The sequence below is a fragment of the Penicillium expansum genome (genome assembly GCF_000769745.1).
Source record: "Penicillium expansum strain MD-8 chromosome Unknown contig106, whole genome shotgun sequence".
NCBI classification, from domain to species: Eukaryota; Fungi; Ascomycota; class Eurotiomycetes; order Eurotiales; family Aspergillaceae; genus Penicillium; species Penicillium expansum.
In genome coordinates, this window is record NW_015971230.1 from 63,954 (window position 1) to 84,601 (window position 20,648).

The 20,648-nt window shown below is 47.5% G+C and overlaps 10 protein-coding genes across 10 annotated transcripts; 5 read left to right on the forward strand and 5 right to left on the reverse strand.

The window, feature by feature from the left end:
- Positions 1 to 1,925: 1,925 nt before the first annotated feature.
- On the reverse strand, positions 1,926 to 3,063 carry PEX2_034290 (uncharacterized protein; the record flags this gene model as incomplete). The annotated part of the gene is made up of 2 exons (XM_016740704.1): positions 1,926 to 2,547; positions 2,600 to 3,063. The coding sequence occupies 2 exons, from the start codon at positions 3,061 to 3,063 to the stop codon at positions 1,926 to 1,928; spliced, it is 1,086 nt and encodes a 361-aa protein (XP_016601317.1).
- Positions 3,064 to 3,318: 255 nt separating this feature from the next.
- Positions 3,319 to 4,407, forward strand: PEX2_034300 (uncharacterized protein; the record flags this gene model as incomplete). The annotated part of the gene is made up of 1 exon (XM_016740705.1): positions 3,319 to 4,407. One exon carries the CDS (start codon positions 3,319 to 3,321, stop codon positions 4,405 to 4,407), a length of 1,089 nt encoding a protein of 362 aa, XP_016601318.1.
- Positions 4,408 to 5,123: 716 nt separating this feature from the next.
- PEX2_034310 (uncharacterized protein) lies at positions 5,124 to 5,798 on the reverse strand (the record flags this gene model as incomplete). Its single annotated transcript, XM_016740706.1, has 2 exons — positions 5,124 to 5,717; positions 5,787 to 5,798. The coding sequence occupies 2 exons, from the start codon at positions 5,796 to 5,798 to the stop codon at positions 5,124 to 5,126; spliced, it is 606 nt and encodes a 201-aa protein (XP_016601319.1).
- Positions 5,799 to 6,756: 958 nt separating this feature from the next.
- Positions 6,757 to 7,738, forward strand: PEX2_034320 (fumarylacetoacetate hydrolase family protein; the record flags this gene model as incomplete). The annotated part of the gene is made up of 3 exons (XM_016740707.1): positions 6,757 to 6,945; positions 7,007 to 7,376; positions 7,434 to 7,738. 3 exons carry the CDS (start codon positions 6,757 to 6,759, stop codon positions 7,736 to 7,738), a joined length of 864 nt encoding a protein of 287 aa, XP_016601320.1.
- Positions 7,739 to 8,283: 545 nt separating this feature from the next.
- Positions 8,284 to 9,559, reverse strand: PEX2_034330 (trihydroxytoluene oxygenase; the record flags this gene model as incomplete). Its single annotated transcript, XM_016740708.1, has 5 exons — positions 8,284 to 8,763; positions 8,826 to 9,057; positions 9,120 to 9,267; positions 9,325 to 9,508; positions 9,557 to 9,559. 5 exons carry the CDS (start codon positions 9,557 to 9,559, stop codon positions 8,284 to 8,286), a joined length of 1,047 nt encoding a protein of 348 aa, XP_016601321.1.
- Positions 9,560 to 9,987: 428 nt separating this feature from the next.
- On the forward strand, positions 9,988 to 12,146 carry PEX2_034340 (putative monooxygenase; the record flags this gene model as incomplete). Its single annotated transcript, XM_016740709.1, has 7 exons — positions 9,988 to 10,213; positions 10,269 to 10,348; positions 10,401 to 10,687; positions 10,745 to 10,913; positions 10,962 to 11,062; positions 11,116 to 11,258; positions 11,311 to 12,146. The coding sequence occupies 7 exons, from the start codon at positions 9,988 to 9,990 to the stop codon at positions 12,144 to 12,146; spliced, it is 1,842 nt and encodes a 613-aa protein (XP_016601322.1).
- A 325-nt stretch (positions 12,147 to 12,471) lies between these two features.
- PEX2_034350 (uncharacterized protein) lies at positions 12,472 to 14,701 on the reverse strand (the record flags this gene model as incomplete). The annotated part of the gene is made up of 5 exons (XM_016740710.1): positions 12,472 to 13,411; positions 13,466 to 13,587; positions 13,638 to 13,688; positions 13,741 to 13,830; positions 14,132 to 14,701. The coding sequence occupies 5 exons, from the start codon at positions 14,699 to 14,701 to the stop codon at positions 12,472 to 12,474; spliced, it is 1,773 nt and encodes a 590-aa protein (XP_016601323.1).
- Positions 14,702 to 16,185: 1,484 nt separating this feature from the next.
- PEX2_034360 (Major facilitator superfamily domain, general substrate transporter) lies at positions 16,186 to 17,459 on the forward strand (the record flags this gene model as incomplete). Its single annotated transcript, XM_016740711.1, has 3 exons — positions 16,186 to 16,304; positions 16,354 to 16,413; positions 16,478 to 17,459. The coding sequence occupies 3 exons, from the start codon at positions 16,186 to 16,188 to the stop codon at positions 17,457 to 17,459; spliced, it is 1,161 nt and encodes a 386-aa protein (XP_016601324.1).
- A 505-nt stretch (positions 17,460 to 17,964) lies between these two features.
- PEX2_034370 (cysteine hydrolase family protein) lies at positions 17,965 to 18,942 on the reverse strand (the record flags this gene model as incomplete). Its single annotated transcript, XM_016740712.1, has 1 exon — positions 17,965 to 18,942. The coding sequence occupies one exon, from the start codon at positions 18,940 to 18,942 to the stop codon at positions 17,965 to 17,967; it is 978 nt and encodes a 325-aa protein (XP_016601325.1).
- A 475-nt stretch (positions 18,943 to 19,417) lies between these two features.
- Positions 19,418 to 20,556, forward strand: PEX2_034380 (uncharacterized protein; the record flags this gene model as incomplete). Its single annotated transcript, XM_016740713.1, has 4 exons — positions 19,418 to 19,588; positions 19,647 to 19,667; positions 19,823 to 19,969; positions 20,035 to 20,556. The coding sequence occupies 4 exons, from the start codon at positions 19,418 to 19,420 to the stop codon at positions 20,554 to 20,556; spliced, it is 861 nt and encodes a 286-aa protein (XP_016601326.1).
- Positions 20,557 to 20,648: the final 92 nt, after the last annotated feature.

Sequence of the window (20,648 nt, forward strand, 5' to 3'; positions counted from 1 at the left end):
GGGGGGGGGGGGGGGGGGAGGGCAGTGAGCGAGCTTAGGGCACACGACCATTGGGGGAAATAAAACGCCGCACGGGGTCACACACGGGCATCCAAATCAAGTTAACATGCAAATAAAAGACTCACCTTGTAAATAATGATCTGTAGAACTCAAATAAGAGAGGGAGTTGAAAGAGAGCCCTGGAGAGATATGACGGAGCCCTTCGTGGGGAAAAAAAAGCGGTGCTGACTCAGCCTGAGGGAAAAAAGGGTTCTTCTACTTTGTACTTCGGCAGATTGACTCCGTCTCTGTCGGACATGCGCGATTATCTTGGGCCTTGTTTAGGCATCCATTATTACCATCCCGCTCTATAGCTCTTCCTCTCCTAGGTGTGACTGCATAATGCAGGAGGGAATCCCCAGTCCTCGGAATTGCTGGATTCAATGGCAGCGGTGTGTATGCGGCCTGTGATTTGCCCTTGATCAGACCTCGGGAGTATATCCCTGTTTGACGATCAAACATCTGAACTTGCATCCAGGTACGGAGTACTCCGTACTCTGTACATCCAGGTACATACGTGGCAGTACGGTACTCTATAATATGTTCGTACAACCGGGATGTTTATATTTTTAATCCTGCACCTACATAGCTATGTGATATACTCCGTACTTGCAGGTGACAAGTCCTGCGTATGCACAATGCCGAGAAATTTGCCCTCAACTGCCAGAACTGTCACAACTTCCACCGAACTGGGATCAAGCTCTTGAATAATGGACGGGGCGAGAACCCATAATGACGCACATTTGATCCCACTTGCCCAGCTGATTCCACTTCCGTGCACGGACCAGAAAAAGACCAGCATGTTTTTGCCATTTCCAATTGGCTTTTTAGGAGTGGCTTTTGCCAACACTGAAGTTGCTGAGCTGAAGGCTATACTTAAAGGTCATCCTGTTGGAAGCTCATATGTAGGATGTGATCATTTATAGAATGCACAAGACTTCTCACGTTATCAACAATTTAGTAACTTCCAATGTTCCATATTGATGGGTGTAACCATACGGTCTCCTCAAGGTGGAAATTTCCTCCTGGTTTGTATCGATCCCGTTGATATAAAAAGAAAAAACCTGCCCATGGCTCAACAACCACTAGAGGCTTGATAGACTTTATCCAACCCGGAATTTTACGCCGGGAAGAGTTCCGAGGACCTGTTGGTAAAAGTTCTCAAGTGATCCAGTCAACTGCGAAAGTAGATTATCCCTTGCATAGCCATCAGTAGAAGAGCTATGTTCCACCCGTTGAGGCTCCTAACATTTCGCTCTAGCATTTCTTGAGCAACTACAGTTTAGTAAAAGCACAGCTCCATGTATCCACCTGTTAAAATTTGCTGGATGGTAACTGGTCCTGCATTTTTTTTTGGATCCATCGTGGAAATGCGGAACTGATCCACCATGGTTCTTTTAATGGATGAATAGTTTTACAGTGCCAGAAGAAAAAAACACCGAAGAGGTGTCAGAAAAGGTTCCTTGGGGATATAGACACCAAGCATATAAGAGGCCCGCTACTCCGTATGTCTTTCTTGTCACACATGTTTGCTTCTAAAGTTTATATGTATCACTTACCTCACCGCAGTCACTACACAGCCCCTTCAATAGTTAGCTAGATTGTACATCGTAAATTATGTTGATCATTATATTAATCTTCGGGTGAAAAAATAACATTGTCGCGATTGGATCATATAGCATAGTCTTCATTTAGGGAGGTTATAGACAAATGAGGTTGTTGATACTACGTTCTTTCGCTCCTTGTTTCCTATCGCTCAATGCCGTTGTTTTAGTGTTAGTTCTGTGGCTTCATGGTTTCGTTTGACATTGGGAATTGTCCTTTGTAGAAAAGGAGAATCCCTTGTAATTGTTTGTTTTTAATCCCGAGAGCAGATGTTCCACATGCTACAATTTCCCGGTTTGTCTACTGTAGCAGTAAAACTCAATCTCATCCACCTCGTCGTGTTGCGACGGGATCTCAACGCTGTCCTGCACTGCCGTAAACCCTGCCGATCCCATAAAATCGAAAAACACTGTTTCGCTGTCATGTCGTCTCTTTAGAGCCACCAAGATGATTGCCTCTGGCGATGTCCGTACCAATTGATCGAGCGCAGAGACTAGTGCGGGCAAGCTGTCTGCATTGTAGGTGCAATCGGAGACAAGAATGAGCTCAATGGGCCGGGGGCAGAGATCATCCGGTGGGTTCTCCCAGTCCAGATTTTGATAGTGAAGACTGGACATGGTTGCGAGTTGGGCAGCATTAATATTGCGCGTTATTATGTCCTCAACCTCGGGAAGGTCTGTGAGTAAGACCGAACAGTTGGAAAGCATTGATGCCAATGCGATTCCCGCTATCCCACATCCTGCCCCTAGTTCAACTACCTGAAGAGGGTGATTGTTGGCGTTGGACAGGACTCGGTTCAAAGCTGGAATTTTAGGTTCAATGCTTTTGTTCTTCTTCCTTATATTCTCACAGATCATGTGAAGATATGTAACTGTTGTGAGGCCCGCATCCCTGGGAATATCCCTGTTTAGAACCTCGAGGGGAAAACCGAAAGCTGAGTAGAAGGGTAGCTTACCATATGTGTCGAGCAATGCTATTCCCTGTCTCTTCCCAGATCTTTATGGAGAATGCTTCCTGGCCGTTGTATTGAATTTGTCGTTGAACCAGTTTTTCCGCTGGCATCGACTGAGGTCCAAATGGAGCACTTGTTGCATCAACCACTAATGGTATGGGGGGATACTGAGGTATAGAATATCCTGGTGGGTGCGGCACTTTGACCGTCAACACCATAGACTGCTGGGCAAGTTTGGATGGGAGAGGGCCCAGAGTAATAGCAAGTTCACGATTACTAGCATTCCATTGTGTTGTTTTCTGAAATATAACCCCAGAGGAATTCTCAGCTATCAGCATCAAATCAACATCTTCAGCGAGAAAAGAGTCTCCCAGATCAGTGGTGATGCAAATAAGAGCGGAGACGTAGATGGAGCCTTTCTGTTGCTGAGTCCTGGGGGTTTTCAGGAATCGAACATAGTAGACCATCTTGGAGATATAGAAAATGCCTTCACTAAATTCTCTCAACGCCTCTCCCTCCTCAACGCACCTTCATCAAACCCAAATTTCCCCCCAAATTACCCGCGCTGACTCAGCAAGGAATGACATCGGGTTCCCGAGGTCGTCTTGCTACTTCACTTGCCCCTACTTACCCCAACTTTTCCAATGTCGCCGGCGACAGCTGGTGGAGCTCACACAAGATCCGTCATTAGCAGTGTCTATTGATCGACGTCGTTGCCCAACATGATGCGACCGCGCGACCCCCGCATTCGACAACGGATCAATCAGATCTCCCATAACCTTGAGACCGCCAACGAAACCGCGCAAGAAGGGCTTTATACTTTCTCTCATAACTACATATCCCCCTGTTTTGCATCTATTGGAAACTGCGTGACTGCATGTACAGCACCTTGCTTCCCGAGCCGAGAAGACCACCTAAGGCGCAGACGACGCGGCCAAACCGAAGCCAACTTTGATTTCTACGACGATTGGGCCAATGAAGAAGAAGACGATGGCTTAATTGGATGGGGTACGGGCGAGCTCGACCGCCTCCTTGCTGGCAGCGGACTAGCGCGCGGAGCTGCGGACCAGCCGCGTGGGCCCAGGAGGATGAGCTACGGCACACGCAACACCAGGCGAAGGAGCACCGCACACATTCCAGACAATCGTGACGACCCGACTGTGATCCCCAGCTCTTCTCTCCTTGGCTTCCTCGAGCGCTTTCCGTGGAGATTCGGTGCAAGAGGAGTCAAGTATCGGCCTTCCGCTGCTGATCTCCAAGAACACCCTGGCGCTCGGCGCTATGCGCACGAAGACGAGCCACTAATGGAAGCTGTGGATGACGATGGTAACGATGGAGATCAATTGTCTCCTACCCTCAACAGGAGGAATCGCAGTACCACGCAATCGTCCCGCGGAACGGACAACTCACTTAGCTCGCGCGGGGATCTATTTCCTAGTGATGAGGAGGAAGATGCCGTGCCCCTTGATGATGAGTTTGCGCTTGCTTTCGGGCGCCGGGGAACGGGCTTGGAATCAGATGATCAGTCTGGGGCGAAGTCTGAAATTATACAGTCTGCATCCGCGTCTAGTTTAGGCGCCGCATCCTCGAAAAAGGCAAAGCGGAAGAAGAAACGGTCACCAAAGCGATCGCCTAGTTACAATGGAGCTGCGATTTCTCAAAGTGTCCACACATCATCAATGGAAGACTTGAAGACAGAAGAGCAGCGTGCAGCATTGGAAGAAGAAGCAGACATTGCGAGGCGACGGCTTGCTGCATACGAGCTGGCGTTGAATCGAGGCCTCGATCAGACAGGCGGTGATAAAGTATGAGATCTTTCGCCTTCCAGCCTTAATGAAGGAGAAACTAACCATATTACTACTTGTTTAGCCTGCCGCAACATCCACTAGTCCAAGTCTCCGACCGCAAGAACAATTGAATACCCCGATAAGGACCTTCAGCGAGTCATCAAGCCGCCGGATGTCCGACAATCACACTGAGCCCTTCCCGCCTCTACCAATGTCGCCTTCACCTTTGGCCATAGATCTCCCAGGCTTATCGAAAACCTCGCCAAGGGCTATGTCTCCCCATGAGCTTGGTGAAAATACGACCTCTCTCGATTGATCGAGTTAATAGGTCTCCACACACATTGCTGTAATTTGCTTTGGGTGGTTGCTATGGACCTCTGCCATTGATCACCTATTTTTGTATGATATTATGAGCGACTTTGTTACACTATACCCCTATGAATTGAAGAGTCTTAATAGTCCGAGGCTTTCTCGAGCGTTTCAAATTGAGAACATAATAAAGCTATGATAAACCCTAATCGTTGTTGAGACTCCTCGGCGCCCCGGGCCCAGGAATTGATGAATATCATGTGTGTATCACTCCTTCATCGAATCCTGCTCTATGGGTATCGCGCCCATTTTCTGCTGCGCAGTCGCCAACATCCATCACCATAGCATCACCATGCTGCCCATACCTCCACCTCTCTAGGTCCTCTAAACCCTGCTGGAGTAAAGCTATCTAGAGTCGTTGACTTCCTGCCTCAAACTTCGCGAATCTCCCTCAAAAAAGCATTCTTCAATGCCTCATTCCCTTGTCCACCCAACTCAAACTTGATACCTCCTGCTTCACAGACGCTACCATCGGTATGGCTCCTGTTGATTTTTTTGAGCATATCCCAAACCTGCTCATCATGACGTTCCAAATCCCAAGGCGGAACAAACCGCTCGATGCTGCGGGAGGGATTGTCGTACTCGAAGATCTTCAACTTAGCACCAATTGCAAGGATGCCATAGATAGGTGATGAATCTTCTGCGACGTGACGATATCGAAACGCGAGATACAGCTGTAGCTCTCTCTGTCCGACTTCCCACTGGTTATCATTCTGTCTATCTGCGCGCTGATAATACAGCATAAGAACTGGGTTCTGGCGGCTGTCTTCCAAATGGGAGACTTGAAGCTCGAACCAGCCTGGACATCCACGCACAGCAGTGTGGATGCGCGGGCGAACTAAAAATCCTTGCGTGGATGGGAATCGGAGATTCAGGATCGCGTTCCACGCGGCGATTCCGTCATCCTCAGCATCATAGTTGCGGAGGTTTCTGATCAGCCATTTGATGGCGGGAACGCAAGTGTACTAGAATGTAGGAACTATGTTAGATATGGAGGGGATGGAGGCAGGTTAGCATAGCTCACTGGCACTTACGTTGTTGGACATGGCTCTGGATAGCGAGATTTATTTAGTGATGTGCTACAATATGTAGTGTTGTGTTTGAAGATCAAACAGGGGACGTCTACGGATATTTGGTGAGCTGAATGAAGCTCTTTCAGACAATGTCACTTCCTCTCCTATGCCCTTCAAACAATTTCTTCTACCCTGTGGTCTCCGTTAAATTTACACATAGCTCTTTGAATGCATCTAGGTAAGAATCTCGGGATATAGCTCACCCATATAATAGTATCAACTTTCCATAACTACGTAAGCAGATAAAACGTCGCCAGTAATAATATTAAGTAAAATAATATGTAGGCTCCCTGAGCCAGAAATCAAGCTACGATTACTGCCAAGAGTGAGTTCTAAGCGGAGATATCTAGGTGCATGGCTGCATGGAAGCAGAGATGATTTTCTTGTAGGGCTGGCGAGAGCTTTTTTTTTATGGTGAACTTGATCGTTTGTGAGGCGGATTCTAAATCAGACGCCTCCTTAAAAGGACAGAGGACGATACGCTCGATTTTGGGGATAATAGAAATGCTTGGAGGAGCGTATTCAAAACATGGAGTTTACCTCTTTCTGAGGTTCGTATATCGTGTGCTTCTTTCTATCTACTCATATTTAGTTCCCGTACTCCTAAAGAACTTGGCGGGTTGCTCCATGTCCATATACGAAAATACCAGAAACAAAGATCTATCAAGCCTGTGGAGACAGCCCATCCCAGTCCCAAATTGTATTCTTTGTCGGATTCACGGCTATAATGTGGGACACCCCCGTATAAGGGACAGGACAAAATGTCCCACGTACGTCCCTCAGCCCAGGTCCCGCATTCCTTTGCCCCACATACCCCGGACCCGGAGCGATGCCCTATATCCGAACCCTACAATGGGACCTATTTGAAGTACCGATTTCTTTTTCTTGTCAGTGCAAAGTCTTCATCGATTGAAATTCCCCAGCACACATCATGCCTTCTTGGACGCACCTTGTTCGTTTCATCGCTGTTGAGGACAGTCAGGTTCATCTTGGCCAATTGGTCGATACAACCCGTGATGTTGGACGTGATAGTGTCGATGGAGTGGAGATCGCCGTCAAGGTCATTGAGGGTACCATCTTTGATGGCCGAGTGACAGACGAAATTTTGCATGTAAAGCAGGTGAGTCGGTTGTGATTTTAACGAATAATTCTGGGATATGTACTTATGCCTAGCCATCCAGCTGCTTGCGCCCGTCACTCAAGACCAATGCAGTTATATCCGCTGTTTGGGCCTCAACTACATAGATCACGCACAGGAAGCCAACTTGCCTCTCCCAAAAGCCCCGATTCTTTTCACCAAGCCCCGAACTGCCCTCGCGGGTCCTTATCCCGCTACCATCAACATCCCTAAGTGTGCGCAAGATGGCACCAGTGATTACGAAGCCGAGTTATGTCTGGTGATTGGAAAGACTGGTAGAGATATTCCCGAAGAGGAGGCGCTAGACTATGTTTTGGGATATACTGCCTCCAACGATGTCTCTGCTCGTAATCTGCAGTTGATCACCGCGCAATGGTCTTTCTCCAAAGGTCTTGATGGAAGCTGTCCTATCGGTAAGGGTTGTCATAAGTTCGGGTATATTGTTTCTTGCTAATGAGCACTGATGGTAGGTCCCGTCCTTGTGGCATCATCTGTGATCAATGACCCGCAGGCTCTGTCGATCAAGGCTATTCACAACGGCACTACCGTTCAAGATGGACAAACCAAGGATATGATCTTCCATATCAAGAAGCAAATATCGTACCTCTCGCAAGGTACCACACTTGAAGCTGGAACACTGTTCTTGACTGGAACTCCTGCTGGCATTGGATATTTCCGAGACCCTAGGGTTGTCCTCCAGGATGGTGATGAAATCTCAGTGAAGATTGATCAAATTGGAACTCTCGTTAACAAGGTTCGGTATGAGAGTCGTTGAGATTATGGATTATATATTTGCCTTTACATAGACCTATTTAAATAAGTCTCTGTTAGTCTCTATAGCCTGGAACTTAATGTTTTCCACTATTCAACAATCTCATCTCTCATTATATCATGGGCCTCGATATCCCCGCAGGCCTATCCTGACAGTCTCCTTTCTACCTCTTTGTTTGATTAACACATTAAAAATTCGTCAGGTAGCAACGCAATTGTTTGTGTGTGTTGCGAGCAAGAGGGAATTCATAATGCGTGAGAAGCCCTCCAAGTCCTCCGAGCAAGATACATCCCGATTTCTTCCATCTCATATAGAACAAATTGGTACGTTTAGAAATAGAATTCGAGAGCACTGATATGGCCCAAGTACACGCCAGTATTTACTCCTACATTCAACAGTGCTCCAATCTCTCTCTCTCTCAATTTTCATAGGAAAAATATATTAGACGTTGCATAAGTGAGCAAAAAGCTCGTCCAAAAATTCGACCTCGGGATTGGATTCCAACCCATTCGCTGCCCGTTGGGTGATTTCTTCGAGAAGCAACAATATCACTGCAAAAACCAGGACGGCACTTCAGGTCCCCACACAGCCAACGACTCATCACCCGCAGGACCATACCCTATCGGAGTCTGGTCATTGACCAAATCCCCATCCGCATAATGCTCGATCATGTTCCCTGTAGTATCCCACCAGTAGTCGAAAATCTGACTTCCAAGGATATGTCGGCCAACACCCCACACAGACTTGTAGTTTTTCTTCGCGAGCCATTGGTGGCCTAGCTTCTGGGTGTCGAAGTCGTGGACCTCGAATGAACAGTGGTGCACATGGGATGTCGGGTTTGAGCTCACGAAGAATGAGTGGTGGTCGACGTGCTTGTCACCGCGATCAATGTGGGCGAACAAGGAGACATTCTTCTTTTTACCTTCTACTTCAACGTAGAGGAAGTCTGTTGGGACAATGTTAAAGTTCTTTGTGTAGAATTCGACAAGCCCTTCAAAGTTTTTGGTGCAGACGCCGTAGTGGCCGAGCTAGAAATTATTAGTGTCTATATTTACGATTCAGGGATATATAAACACGAAAAATGGCTAACCTGATGGACTGCGGCTGGACCTGGTTGGAATCGTTGGAATTGACGCACTCGTGGCTTCTCGGTCTCATAATTGACCACCAGCTTCTCTGGGTAGGTGCTAGGTGTAACGGGTGTTTGTCCACAAAATAGGTTCATGGCAAATCCATCAGGATCGGTCAACGTCACCATATAGCCTCCGCCCGGGGCATCTGTGAGCTCTTGAATCTCACCGGCTGTAGGTAGCTTTGTTGCCCTTGAAAGGGTCAGCAGTGGATTATTTGCATTCTCGTTTGTTTTCCATTCTGTACCACTTACTTCTCCAGATCCTGATACGATTCAACTTCGAAAGCACCACCAAGGAACTTCTTCGTTCCTTTCTTCGCGTAGTAGACATAGGGATCTACTCCATAGCCCCGATACCAGATTTCGTCATCGGTCTTCTTTGCGATGGTCATACCAAAATCTGTAAATATATAAGTGACTGCATTTTCTTTCCAAACCACCTATTGCAGAAGCATACCTTCAAGGAAAATAGTAATCTCGTCCAGATCGGGGTGTTGATAACACATATGCGCCAGCTTAACCAAGCGGATCTGCGACTCCGTCGTGATTTCGCATCTCGCTCGCCATGCGGGAACACTTTCAGACTCTGGCCCGATCGCTATGATGTCCGCAATCGAGGCACCGTGGTTGGCTTGAATTGTCTAGGCCAATGAATTAGTATTAGCCCTATAGACGAATGTTATACATACCATTGTCGATGATTTGATGTTGACTCTGGCTTTCCCTGATCCAAACTAGCAAGATTCTCATTTAATCCAACGTGATACCCCAGATACCCTTATAATTCCCCATGGTTGCTTTATTTGTCTTCACAGCTTTGTCCCCGTAAGGTCCCACGTTTCCCCACGTTTCCCCGCGGGACTTCCCCGGCCTCCACGTTCGGATTTATGCGGGGATACGGATATCAATTCACAAATGCAAATCAAGGATATATGCACGGAGCATGCATGGCAAAATCAGTCCCACAATGAGGGAGTTCGGCGGAATGCAATCGGCAAATACGCACAATTCGCTGGCCGTTAACCTGGGCGCTGAATTCTTTTAATGCGACATTCGCCCGTCAGTGATGCGATTATTGATTTGTGTTTCAACAGATAACCACATAACCCAAGCATAAATTATGCACGACACCGACTATGAGACTACTGATGTGGTTATCTGTGGGTGTGGTCCGACCGGGGCTATGCTGTCCGCGTATCTTGGGCAGATGTCCATTCCGCACATTGTGATCGAGAAGGAGCCTGAGATCACTACAGATCCACGCGGTATTGCGCTGGATGAAGATGGAATTCGCTCGTTGCAGGGAATCGGCATCTATGATCAAATTTATTCAGAGATCGGGACTTGTGGGGATATCCAATTCGACTTGTTATCTGTTTTCCTTTGCTAATTGGATGCCAGGCATGCGCAAATTCAAATTCATAGGAGGAACGGACAAGGTTCTCGACAAGAAAGCCTTCTTGGAAATGGAGTATGGCACGGTTTGTATACCTGTTCTTTCCAAAGGACTTCCTGCTCATACATCTCACACAGACTGAGGGTGGCACTGGCCATGTTGGATTCATATGCCATAAGCAACCGATACTAGAGAAATATCTGAGACAAGCAATGGCCTCATCCAGCTTCTGTCAGCTCAAAACCAATTCAAGCATGGTTAATATCCGCGAGGAAGGGGACCATGTCTACTCACAGTATCGTGATTCACAAGGAAAGACACAAAGCCTAAAGTCTCGCTTCCTTGTCGGTGCGGACGGCAAGACAGGCTTTACCAGGAAGAGCTTCCTAGAGCCATTGGGCATCCGGATGGAACAGGCACATCAGTGAGTTACGCTGTCTCCGGGGAATATCTCTTTCGTTGAGATACTAACCGCTGTTAGAGCATTCTACGATGAAACATGGGTAGCACTGAATTGGGAGATCTCACCACCCACGGAAAAGACGCACCCTGAATTTCCCCTGTGGAAATTGGGATACACTCCCGAACAAGTATATGATCTCTTTTTCCCAGAGAGCTTCAGGTTCATCTGCAATCCAGATCGTCCCGCTGTATGTGGGCGTTTCGGGTTACCATGCGATAGACTCTGGCGTTGCGAGTTTGTTGTTCTTCCAGGTGAAGATGGAGAGCAAATGTCGAATCATGAGAACATTCAAAAAGTTGTATTCCCCTATATCACACACCCTGGGAGTCGATATGGGTAAGTTGAATTGTCCGAGAACGCACATCGAGTACCGATACTAAAAATTGCAGATTAAATCAAGATATTCTGTTCCCCGAAGACTGTATCCGTGTCCTTCGATCAAGACCATTCCGCTTCTCTGCGCGAAGCTGCAATAAATGGTCACTTGGTCGTGTAATCCTTTGCGGCGATGCAGCACACGTCTTCCCACCATGTGAGTGTTTTTAAAATCAACGTTATGAATTTATAATAACAACAGCCCACAGTCGGTGGCCAAGGAATTGCATCCGGCTTCCGCGACGCCGTCTCCCTAGCATGGCGTCTTGTCCTCCTCTGCCGACGGCAACCTTCAAAGAAGCCGAGCAACCACGAAGAAGTTCTGTCCGGGTGGTATATCGAGCGCAAGCAGCAGCTGGAGCGGTCTCTCGCGTCAACGATCGAGAATGGCAATTTCGTGACAGAAGGCAATCCTCTGAAGATCTTTATCCGGGACTGGTCTCTATACTTCATGCAATTTGTTCCAAGTTGGAGGCGTAGTCTGAGGCTTGGACGCAGAAAAGAGGGGCTGGTGCAGTATAAGTACTCGCCTGGACTACCTTTTGATCCGACACATACGGGAGGTATATTGCTTCCGCAAGTGTATTGTAAGGCTGTTGGGAGGTCGGTTGAGGTGTTCTTCTCGGATGATATCATCTTCAGAAAAGAGAAGAGAGGAATTTTCCAGCTGCTTGTGTACCTGAGGGATGTGGATGAGCTGACTGCTGTTCACGAGACGGTATCTTGGATTGAAGAGATCTCGAAGGGAGAAGTTTATTGTTCTGAAGTCACATATCTGATTGAGAAGTTTGACGTCGAATCGCATGCTGTCACAAAAGATGCTTCTTCAGTTTACTGTCTGGCTACTGGGGATGAGTTTGCTGGATCACCTTTGTGTCGTGGGCGACCGGAGCCAAAGTATTACGACCCGCTCTACCTTTCCAAGGTGCTGGGAGGGAGAAAGTTTGTGCTGGTTCGACCGGATCGCTTTATATATGCCGCTTGCGATGACTTTCCCCAGCTTGAAAAAGTGGTTTCAGAGGCTGTGGCATACCTGCATGGATGAATTTGGTTTCTTGGAGTTTTTATTGGTGATCTTTCTTTTCACATTTTACCTTCGTCTTCATGCGAGATAGTACAGTCGTGAAAAAGGCTGTGTTGAGTTCTGTAAATATCGGAGTGGACAGGGAGAGAGGCGAAGGGGAAGAGCTAAATAGGTTATGTGGTAGGTATCCAACGAACAGGTGCCGTCTCCCTGCCTGATGCCTCACTTGTGTATTTATATTATTTGATTAAGTTCCACTGATTTAATTCAAACTCAAGATTCATCAATTCATAAAGAATACTGATGCCACTCCGATATGCACATTTTGTTCCTCGAAATAACGCCATCACCGAGCATACCTCTCATCGTCCTTAACATCGGGAAGCAGTAAGCCCAAAATCGATGTAAACAGCTGCGAAATCCCCCAATGACCAACCCTTGGCAAGATATCCACCAATCTACAGAAAGTACTTGACTCGGATGCCGTAGGGCGAAAAGATCTAAACCCATTCGCTTCAAACAGCAGCCTGTGATAATCAATACAGATCTTCTGCAGCTCTGGAAACTCCGGATTCTGATCCGAGTTCGCCGTGTCGGATCCAAAGCACGTATAGCAAAACCAAATTAGTGCTGCTCGGAATATTATTCGCGGGACGTGGATTGGTGGCTCGGTTCCGATGTTCTTCTTTTCGGCTTCACGTAGGATTAGTGCGGCGTGTAGCGCGCAGCGTTGACCGTCTGGGGATGAGGCCCAGGAGCGAGCGTAATCTACGTGATTTTGGGCCTCAGTAAAGCCCTCTTTGCCGATTACTAATTCCAGTCGATTTGTGTCGGCGTATAGTGAAAAGAAGATCGAGTGCCATAGAACGGGTAGGCAGTACGGATCTGGGGTGTGTTCTCTGTTGGCGATGTACGACTCGTGAAAGATCATCAGGTTGTCCTCGCAGTGCTGTCGGTAGGTCCAGCTATTCGTATTTTTGGCTTCGATTATTGATGTGCCAAGTCCCTCGAGCTCAAGATGCGCGTGGAAGCCGTTGCTCCGTGGGGTGAATGTCGGTAGAGGGGACTGGTCGGCCATTGTTTCTGGTGGCCTCAAATGGTTTTCATGCATATTCGAGCCTGAAAGGCGATTCGTTATCTTTCGGCTCCAGTCTTCTACTTTTGTTGCAGCCCATAGGTCATCATCGGACAGTAGTGGGAGTTTTTCTGGTGAATGTCGCAGATAGGGATCTGTCAAAAATAGCTCTGAGATCTCGACATCGTGAATATGAATACCCGCTAGTAGCCTTAATACGACGACTTAGTAATTTAAATATAGTTTAAAGGTTTGTTTAGCTCACCGGTTCTGTTCTTCTGCCTGAATCCACTTTTTCCAGGCCTTTTCTGGTGTGCGGAAGACCTCGCTCAAGCTGATATAGTCAGATGCTCTTTTTAACTTGGATGTAGTTGTCCTCCTAGACCACTTGTGGCTTTGTTAGTAAGACCAAAAGACAAGAGTAGTAAGTCACTTACCACAACCAGAGCGCCATGAAATGTTTGTGCGATCAGTAGATCCTTCTTTCTCTAATGATGCCTGTCAGTTATTGAAAAGCACAAGGATATGAATTTGCTTTACCCCAGATAAAACTCCAAATGTCTGGCCTATGAGAGAGGCCTGAATCATGGCAGTTGTCTCAGGTCCTTGTCTCGAGAAGTATCTTTCCCACTATATCCACGTTAACTAAAGTCGTATAGGGATCTAGTTTGACACGAACCGACGACAGAATCGCTTTATTAAGAGTCTCAAATAATTTGAGACCTTTTGATGCAGCATGTGAAGATCCTACAAACAGGCTTCCAATGGAGCAGATGGATAGCAGCAGCAATGAGCTTTTAGCAGACGGTCGGAAGGTCGGAGCATGTACGATTGGAAACACGGGATGGAATTTCGTGAAATACATTTGAATGCATATATTCTATTCCATTAGTTGAGAAAAGGGACCAAGGGGGGGGAAATTAGAACCTACCAGAAAGTCCGTGGAGGGAAGTGGTAGGAAGGGCACATGAGGCTGAAGCTTCACAGCCAGGTTAGCCCGGTATGCTTCATCCAACTGTGTTGGCTCCGGGCCAATCTCTGGGGTGCTGTGTCCCGTTTGCGATGCCCCCATGAACGTGTACCAATGCGTTTGTACCAGTTCTTCCCGTGATGGAATTATATCCTCCACAAGCTGTCGCGAAGAATCGCCTACAGGCTCATTTTGGTATTGGTCGGAGTTTCCGGGGGTTAACCAGTTACCAGTTGATATCAAAATTTCCGAATTCAGAGCGCCGATATCAAAGTCGTCGTCTGCAAACCATGCCGGAATTTGGGTATTCGAGTTGCCAAAGACCCATGGCACATCTTGACTGGAATCTTGTAGAGACGGCTCTAGGCTAGTTATGTGAGATTGGGAGCCTGGTGTCAGGATTCCGTCCACTCCTCCGTCGAAATTTGACTGTGCCAATTCTTCAACATTCGAACCGATCACGGTCGATTGTTGTGTCGGGTTGGCGAGTGAATGGAATTCCGATCGAAGATGAGTAGCATTTGAATACATCGATCTAGATAGACGATCTGGAGATGTATGGGGCTCATGATTGCCTATTGAATACTCGTGGTTGAATGTAGATACCTGCTCATCTTGGCGATCAAATGGCGGGTGTATGGCATCACTTTCTAGGCCACGGGTCGCACTAGTGGGCAGGATAGTACCAGACGATCGGTGGCATCTTGAATGTCGTAGGAGAGAATCACTAAAAGCTCAGTCAGTGTCGAATTCATCGGAGGTATACGCGATGACACGTACTGGCGACTAAAAGCTTTTCTGCATACGGTACAGACGAACGGTTTCTCTCTAGTGTGTGTCCTAACATGCCGTGCCAAGTGCTCATCCTTAGTAAAGGATTTGAAACACCAAGAGCACAAACGCTGGCGACGAGTCCGGAGACGTTCGGTCATGATTCAGTTATACCTTGGATGAATAGAAGTGGCGGGGATCATGAGAGATGGGAAGTGTGGGGTTGAGTGTGATGCACTCCGGGATTTCTCCAGACTGAGAAGCTACATCGACTCTGCACGTTAATTCCATGGAACAAATCAATTTCTGCTGTGGTAATTGTGCTTGCAGCTTCACATTCTATCCGATCGACGTTCTATCTGCCGCGTTCCGCTCTGTCCCGCAATTTCGGTCCCGCATTTCCGTGGGACCTGGGAACAAAGCCCAGAGTGGCGATGTGATAAAGTAAATGCTTTGAAATCCAGTGTCTTCAACAAAGAAAATCCATGGATGGTCCGTGTGACCCTGTATACCCCGGATCTGGGGAAACTGGTAAATGCGGGGGTTGATATTCGACCTCACCATTTAAGACTCGATGATGTCCCGGCATGACCCTTCATTCAGTTCTCATTGACCGGTCTATTTGTAGTTAAATTATTCAACATGACTATTGGAAAAAAGACTCCTCCCATTGGGCATACTACCAGCGTCTTTGACATGGATATTATCCCTGGGACTGAACTAATGAGGGAGGGGGAAGGAGTCCATCTGGCAAATGGATCAAATCACGATATACAGTAAGTATTATTCCGGAAAATCACTTGACCATATGGCCAAGTGGCCTTTACTCTACTTACTCCATTGGATAGGCTTATTCCCTGTCCCTCTGATGACCCAAAGGACCCCTTAAACTGGTCCAAGCCGTGGAAGTGCAAGTAACTGTCCGAATGTCTTGAAAGGCAAAGGCTGACTATTATATCAACCACCCAGACCTTGTAATTACAACCCAATTCCTCTTTTTGTTCGTCTCTGTAGAGTCCGCACTGTCAATGGGGCCTATGTTTCCCCTCTTCCTCGCCGAATTTCATCTAAACGACACGCAGCTGAGTTTGTTGACCGGGGTTTCTGTGCTCGCTCTTGGCTTTTCGAACTTTATCATTGTTCCCTGTTCGAATACCTTCGGACGACGCTTTACAAGTCTCATTTTTTGCTTGCTCGGCATTTCGTCGTGTATCTGGCAAGCTCTGGCTACTTCATATAGCAGCATGCTCGCTGCCCGCGTTGTGAATGGCATTGCTACAGCGACGAGTGAGACACTTTTGGTACAAGTTATCGCAGATATGCTCTTTCTCCATGAAAGGGGTCTTTGGACCGGCGTTTACTTGTGAATATTCCCCCTATCGCTGTTATTATTTATGCTAATCTTCTATCAGCATGGGCTACTTCCTCGGCCTGTTCATTGGGCCTGTCATTTCCGGTAATATTGCGCAAAAGTATGTCATTTGAACTCAAGTCGGTCCAACCTCCGGATGTACAGAGCTAACTTTAATATCATAGATACGGCTGGCGTAGCTTCTTCTGGCTTTCTCTAGCGCTGACTTGCTTCAACTTGATCACCCTCTTGATCTGCTTCCCTGAAACCCGATTCCGCAGGGATTCAGTTTTGGAGGGCTCGGAGCTCAGAGCAACCAGCTCACCCAGCCAAAATATCAAGCAAACAAGCCAAGAGGTAGAATCCGAACAACTAGAGAATATCGAGCGAGCCAATACCGTTAGTAGCGGGCGGCCCTCTAGGTCCCAGTTCAAACTCTGGCAAGCCCCAGAAGCAGAATGGAAGGCAATTCTTCTCCGGGATATCATCTCGCCATTCCGCCTGTTTTTCTTTCCTATCATCCTCTGGGCGGCTCTGAACGTCGCCGGACCAGCCAATCTCCTCCTTTTCTGGAACCTCACAGAATCTTCTGTCCTCAGCGCACCTCCATATAATTTCTCGCCATCCAGCGTAGGATATGCGAATTTTGCGTTTGTCGTTGGCGGCTTGGTTGGACTTGCTACCGCGGGCCCGTTTTCAGATTGGGTTGCTGTGCGCGCCACAAAGCGCAACAATGGCATTCGAGAAGCAGAGATGCGGTTGCCAGCTCTTATTCCCTATTTCATGTTTACTGTTGTTGGAATTGTGATTGGTGGCGTGGGCTATGATCGGCTGTGGGATTGGCCTGTGGTCCTGGTTGTTGGGTATGGCTTCAGTGGGCTTTGCGTGACGACTGTTCCTACAATCGCCATTGCATATGCTGTTGATTGCTACAAACCAATTTCTGGGGAGATCATGGTTGTTGCAACTGTGATCAAGAATACTTGTGGTTTTGCGATGAGCTATTGGGTTATGCCGATGGCAGCGCGAAGGGGGTTTTTGGCGCCTGCCATGGTTGAGTTTGCGCTGACGATAGGCCCAATGGTCCTAGGGCTTCCGATTTATTTCTTTGGGAAGCGCCTCCGTAGGCTGACAAGGCATTCAAGTGTACATTCTTATGCGGATTGATAGTTTCAAATGAACAAAAGATGTCACATTCTGTTAAATAATATACTATAGGAATAGTACACTAAACAGCATGTAATAACTTTGGGATGATCTTTTACAGAGGGATACTTTGTAGTATGAGGAATAGATTATAAAACTGTCTAATATCCTTCGTACTGGGGATGAAGCCATATTTATAGCTTCATTTCCACCCCTATATATCCCTCACTAAATGCTATGCATTTGCAATGAGAAATAAGAGATACAGCTTCGTAGTCTCGTAGGTCTGCTAGCGGTGAAGTGGCGTTTGGCCTTATAACACACGTACGAGCTGAATAATTCTATCGTAAATTTTTATCTCGGGACGACGGAGCAATTGAGATGTCCTTCTAAGAAAGGATCACATCTGAATTAAGATATCTTACTCGCACCGCCACTTCGGTCAAATTAAAGATCTAAACCTGAATATATATAAGAGGTGGAAGAATACACAGAGTGTCCGGGTATGATTCCCTCCACCCTGACATCAGTATTTGAGCCCTGCGGCTTTCGCAAGGGCCCTGCAGCTCGTTAAGAACCCCCAGGATCGGGCACAATTGAACTCGTAAGACGCTTTTGCGTATGGAGGGCTATCTGTTCGGCATCCATCCTTTAGAAAGATGGTGTCATAGCCTTGAGCATGAGCGTCTTGCAGAGTAGAGCCGACACACTGATCAGTATTAACACCCGAAAACAAGAGGGTGCGGATTCCCTCTGTCTTCAAATATTGGCTCAAGGCAGTGCTCTCGTTCCAAAGGCCAGAGTTGCGATTCTGGTGTATCCAAACGTCTGGGCGAGGCGCTGTCGTTCCATCCTCGTACGCCTTGGCCAATGGCCCATGCAGAGCGGCATTCCAAGTTCCCCTCATCATCACTCGGCCAGCGTTGACCCGACTACCATCCTCTAGAACAACTTCCCCAATCTCAGTGCCTGGCATTTTACTCAAATTTGGCCTCTCGCCGAATTTAAGGAAGTTTGCCGGATCGTCTGGATCGCCAAGCCGGTCTCCAAGACCATAGTCGACTTTTTCTGTGTTAGGCTCCAAGGCAAATACGCGGACTTCAGCCGGGGGTATACTGGCCAGATCATCCTCGGTGAGACCCCAGTTGAGCCAGATGATTTGGAGGCCAAGCTCTCGGGCGGCCGGTATAGCGTATTGAATGATCGCATCTTCGGCCTTATACATGGGGGGAGCAGAGGGCGGATTGAGTGCCTTGTTCATACCAATGTTCTGCATGTCGATGATTACCAAAGCGGTCTTGGTTGGGTCTATTTTGACATTCATGATTTCACAATCGAGACGGACTCCATTTTCTAGCAAGTTCGCCCGTGGGTCGGCGGGGTGCGTTAAGTCCCAGCTATCAGGAGACCAAATCCAACTGTTTCCCTCCGTTCCAACGACAATCCTCTGTATAGGAGTACTCGGAGCACTCTCGGGGGTATCATTCATCTGAATAGTGACCATATTTATTTACCGAAGGTCATTCAGCGTGAGCCAGAACCAGTAGCCAAGTCGAGAAGAGGATGAAGAATCTGTTTGCGAAGAATGGTAAACCTGTGTATGTGCCCGTGTTCGCCTCACCCCTCTTGACAGACATCCCTTGCTCTCCGGGGTCCAAAACGTAAACTAGATAACGAACGACCAATAGAAATCCGACACAAGTTTTGGCGAGGTTCAGCCGTTTTTGGGATGTACTTATTCAATTGGGATGAGTTTCACCATTAAGACGACGTTCACCAAACACCCGGGCCGGGTAATTGCGCCGGCACATCCCAATGCCCCACGCGGGGCATCCTCAGCAAGCCCAGTTGCCCGCCACTCTGGTTTGTGATGCGAGACTATACATAATCAAGTTCTACGAGACCCAAATTATACAGCATTACCGAATTGTACAGGATTTGTACCGCAAACGCACCTCGGCACATCCCTCTACTCCAACATGGCCAAGGCCGAGTCCGATCTCAGATCCATTCTCGATGGTGGCTTCGATCCTCAGGAGTTCCCCTGGTACGAGCCAGAATTGATTGAGGTTCCTGAGCCAGCAAAGACTTTGCTCGAAAAGTACAGCAAAATCCCACCTGGGCACGAGGTGGAACATGTGAAGAAAGTGGTGAGTCACTTCCCATTCCATAGTGGGTGTCCATGCTAATGTCGATGGAATGATCCAGAGAGACCGAGCATTCGCTGTGGTGAGTAGATATTTTTTTACCTACAATATATCCTAGATACGCCGTGGCTTGCAATGCTCACGTGTATGATGCCCATCAGATGCAATTGATGGCTTCCGAATCTTCACATTCCCGGAGGAGCATGACTGAACAAAGATGCTAATAAACATCCATAGTTCCCATATCCTTGTATTGGATCATTCCGGTTCCTGGACTTGAGTATCCCACAGTCACCGCTCTACCCTGAAATTCTGGATAGACTCAAGTCCGGTCAAAAGTTGCTTGATGTCGGGTGTGCAGTCGGACAAGAGCTGCGTCAACTGGTAAGGTTCCAGAGAGCTCATACAGAGTCCAGAGCAATGAAAGCAAATCTAACATACCAAACCAGGTCTTCGACGGCGTCCCCTCTGAGAACCTCTATGCCTCAGACCTGCGACAAGACTTCTACGACATTGGGTATGACCTATTCAACGACCACGATCATCTCAAAGCCCAGTTCATTGTAGCAGATATATTCGACGACAACTCCAATCTAGTGAAAAAACTGACCCACAAGATTGATATTGTGAACGCCGCTTCATTTTTCCATCTTTTCAACTGGGATCAGCAGGTCCTAGTTGCGAAGCGGCTCGTCGGGTTACTTCATGATAAGCCTGGCTCCCTTCTAATCGGTCGGCAAATTGGTCTAGTGAACCCTCCGCCCCCGGAAGATAAGGAAGCCGCTGGGAAGCACTATCGTCATGATCCTGCTACGTGGAGAAAATTCTGGGAGCAGGTCGGTGCTGAAACAGGGACGAAATGGGAGGTTGAGACTCGGATAGAGAAGTGGGCTGGGACTGACAAGACGATGAAAGACTACCATGAGGGGATGGACACTTTCAAGCTGAGGTTCAGTGTTCGGAGGCTGTAGGATAGTTCCTTTGATGAACTGTGATTTGAAGTGTATATAGCATAATTCTAGATTACATCAAGGAGTGGCTTTTGCTGCAACCACTAGATCCT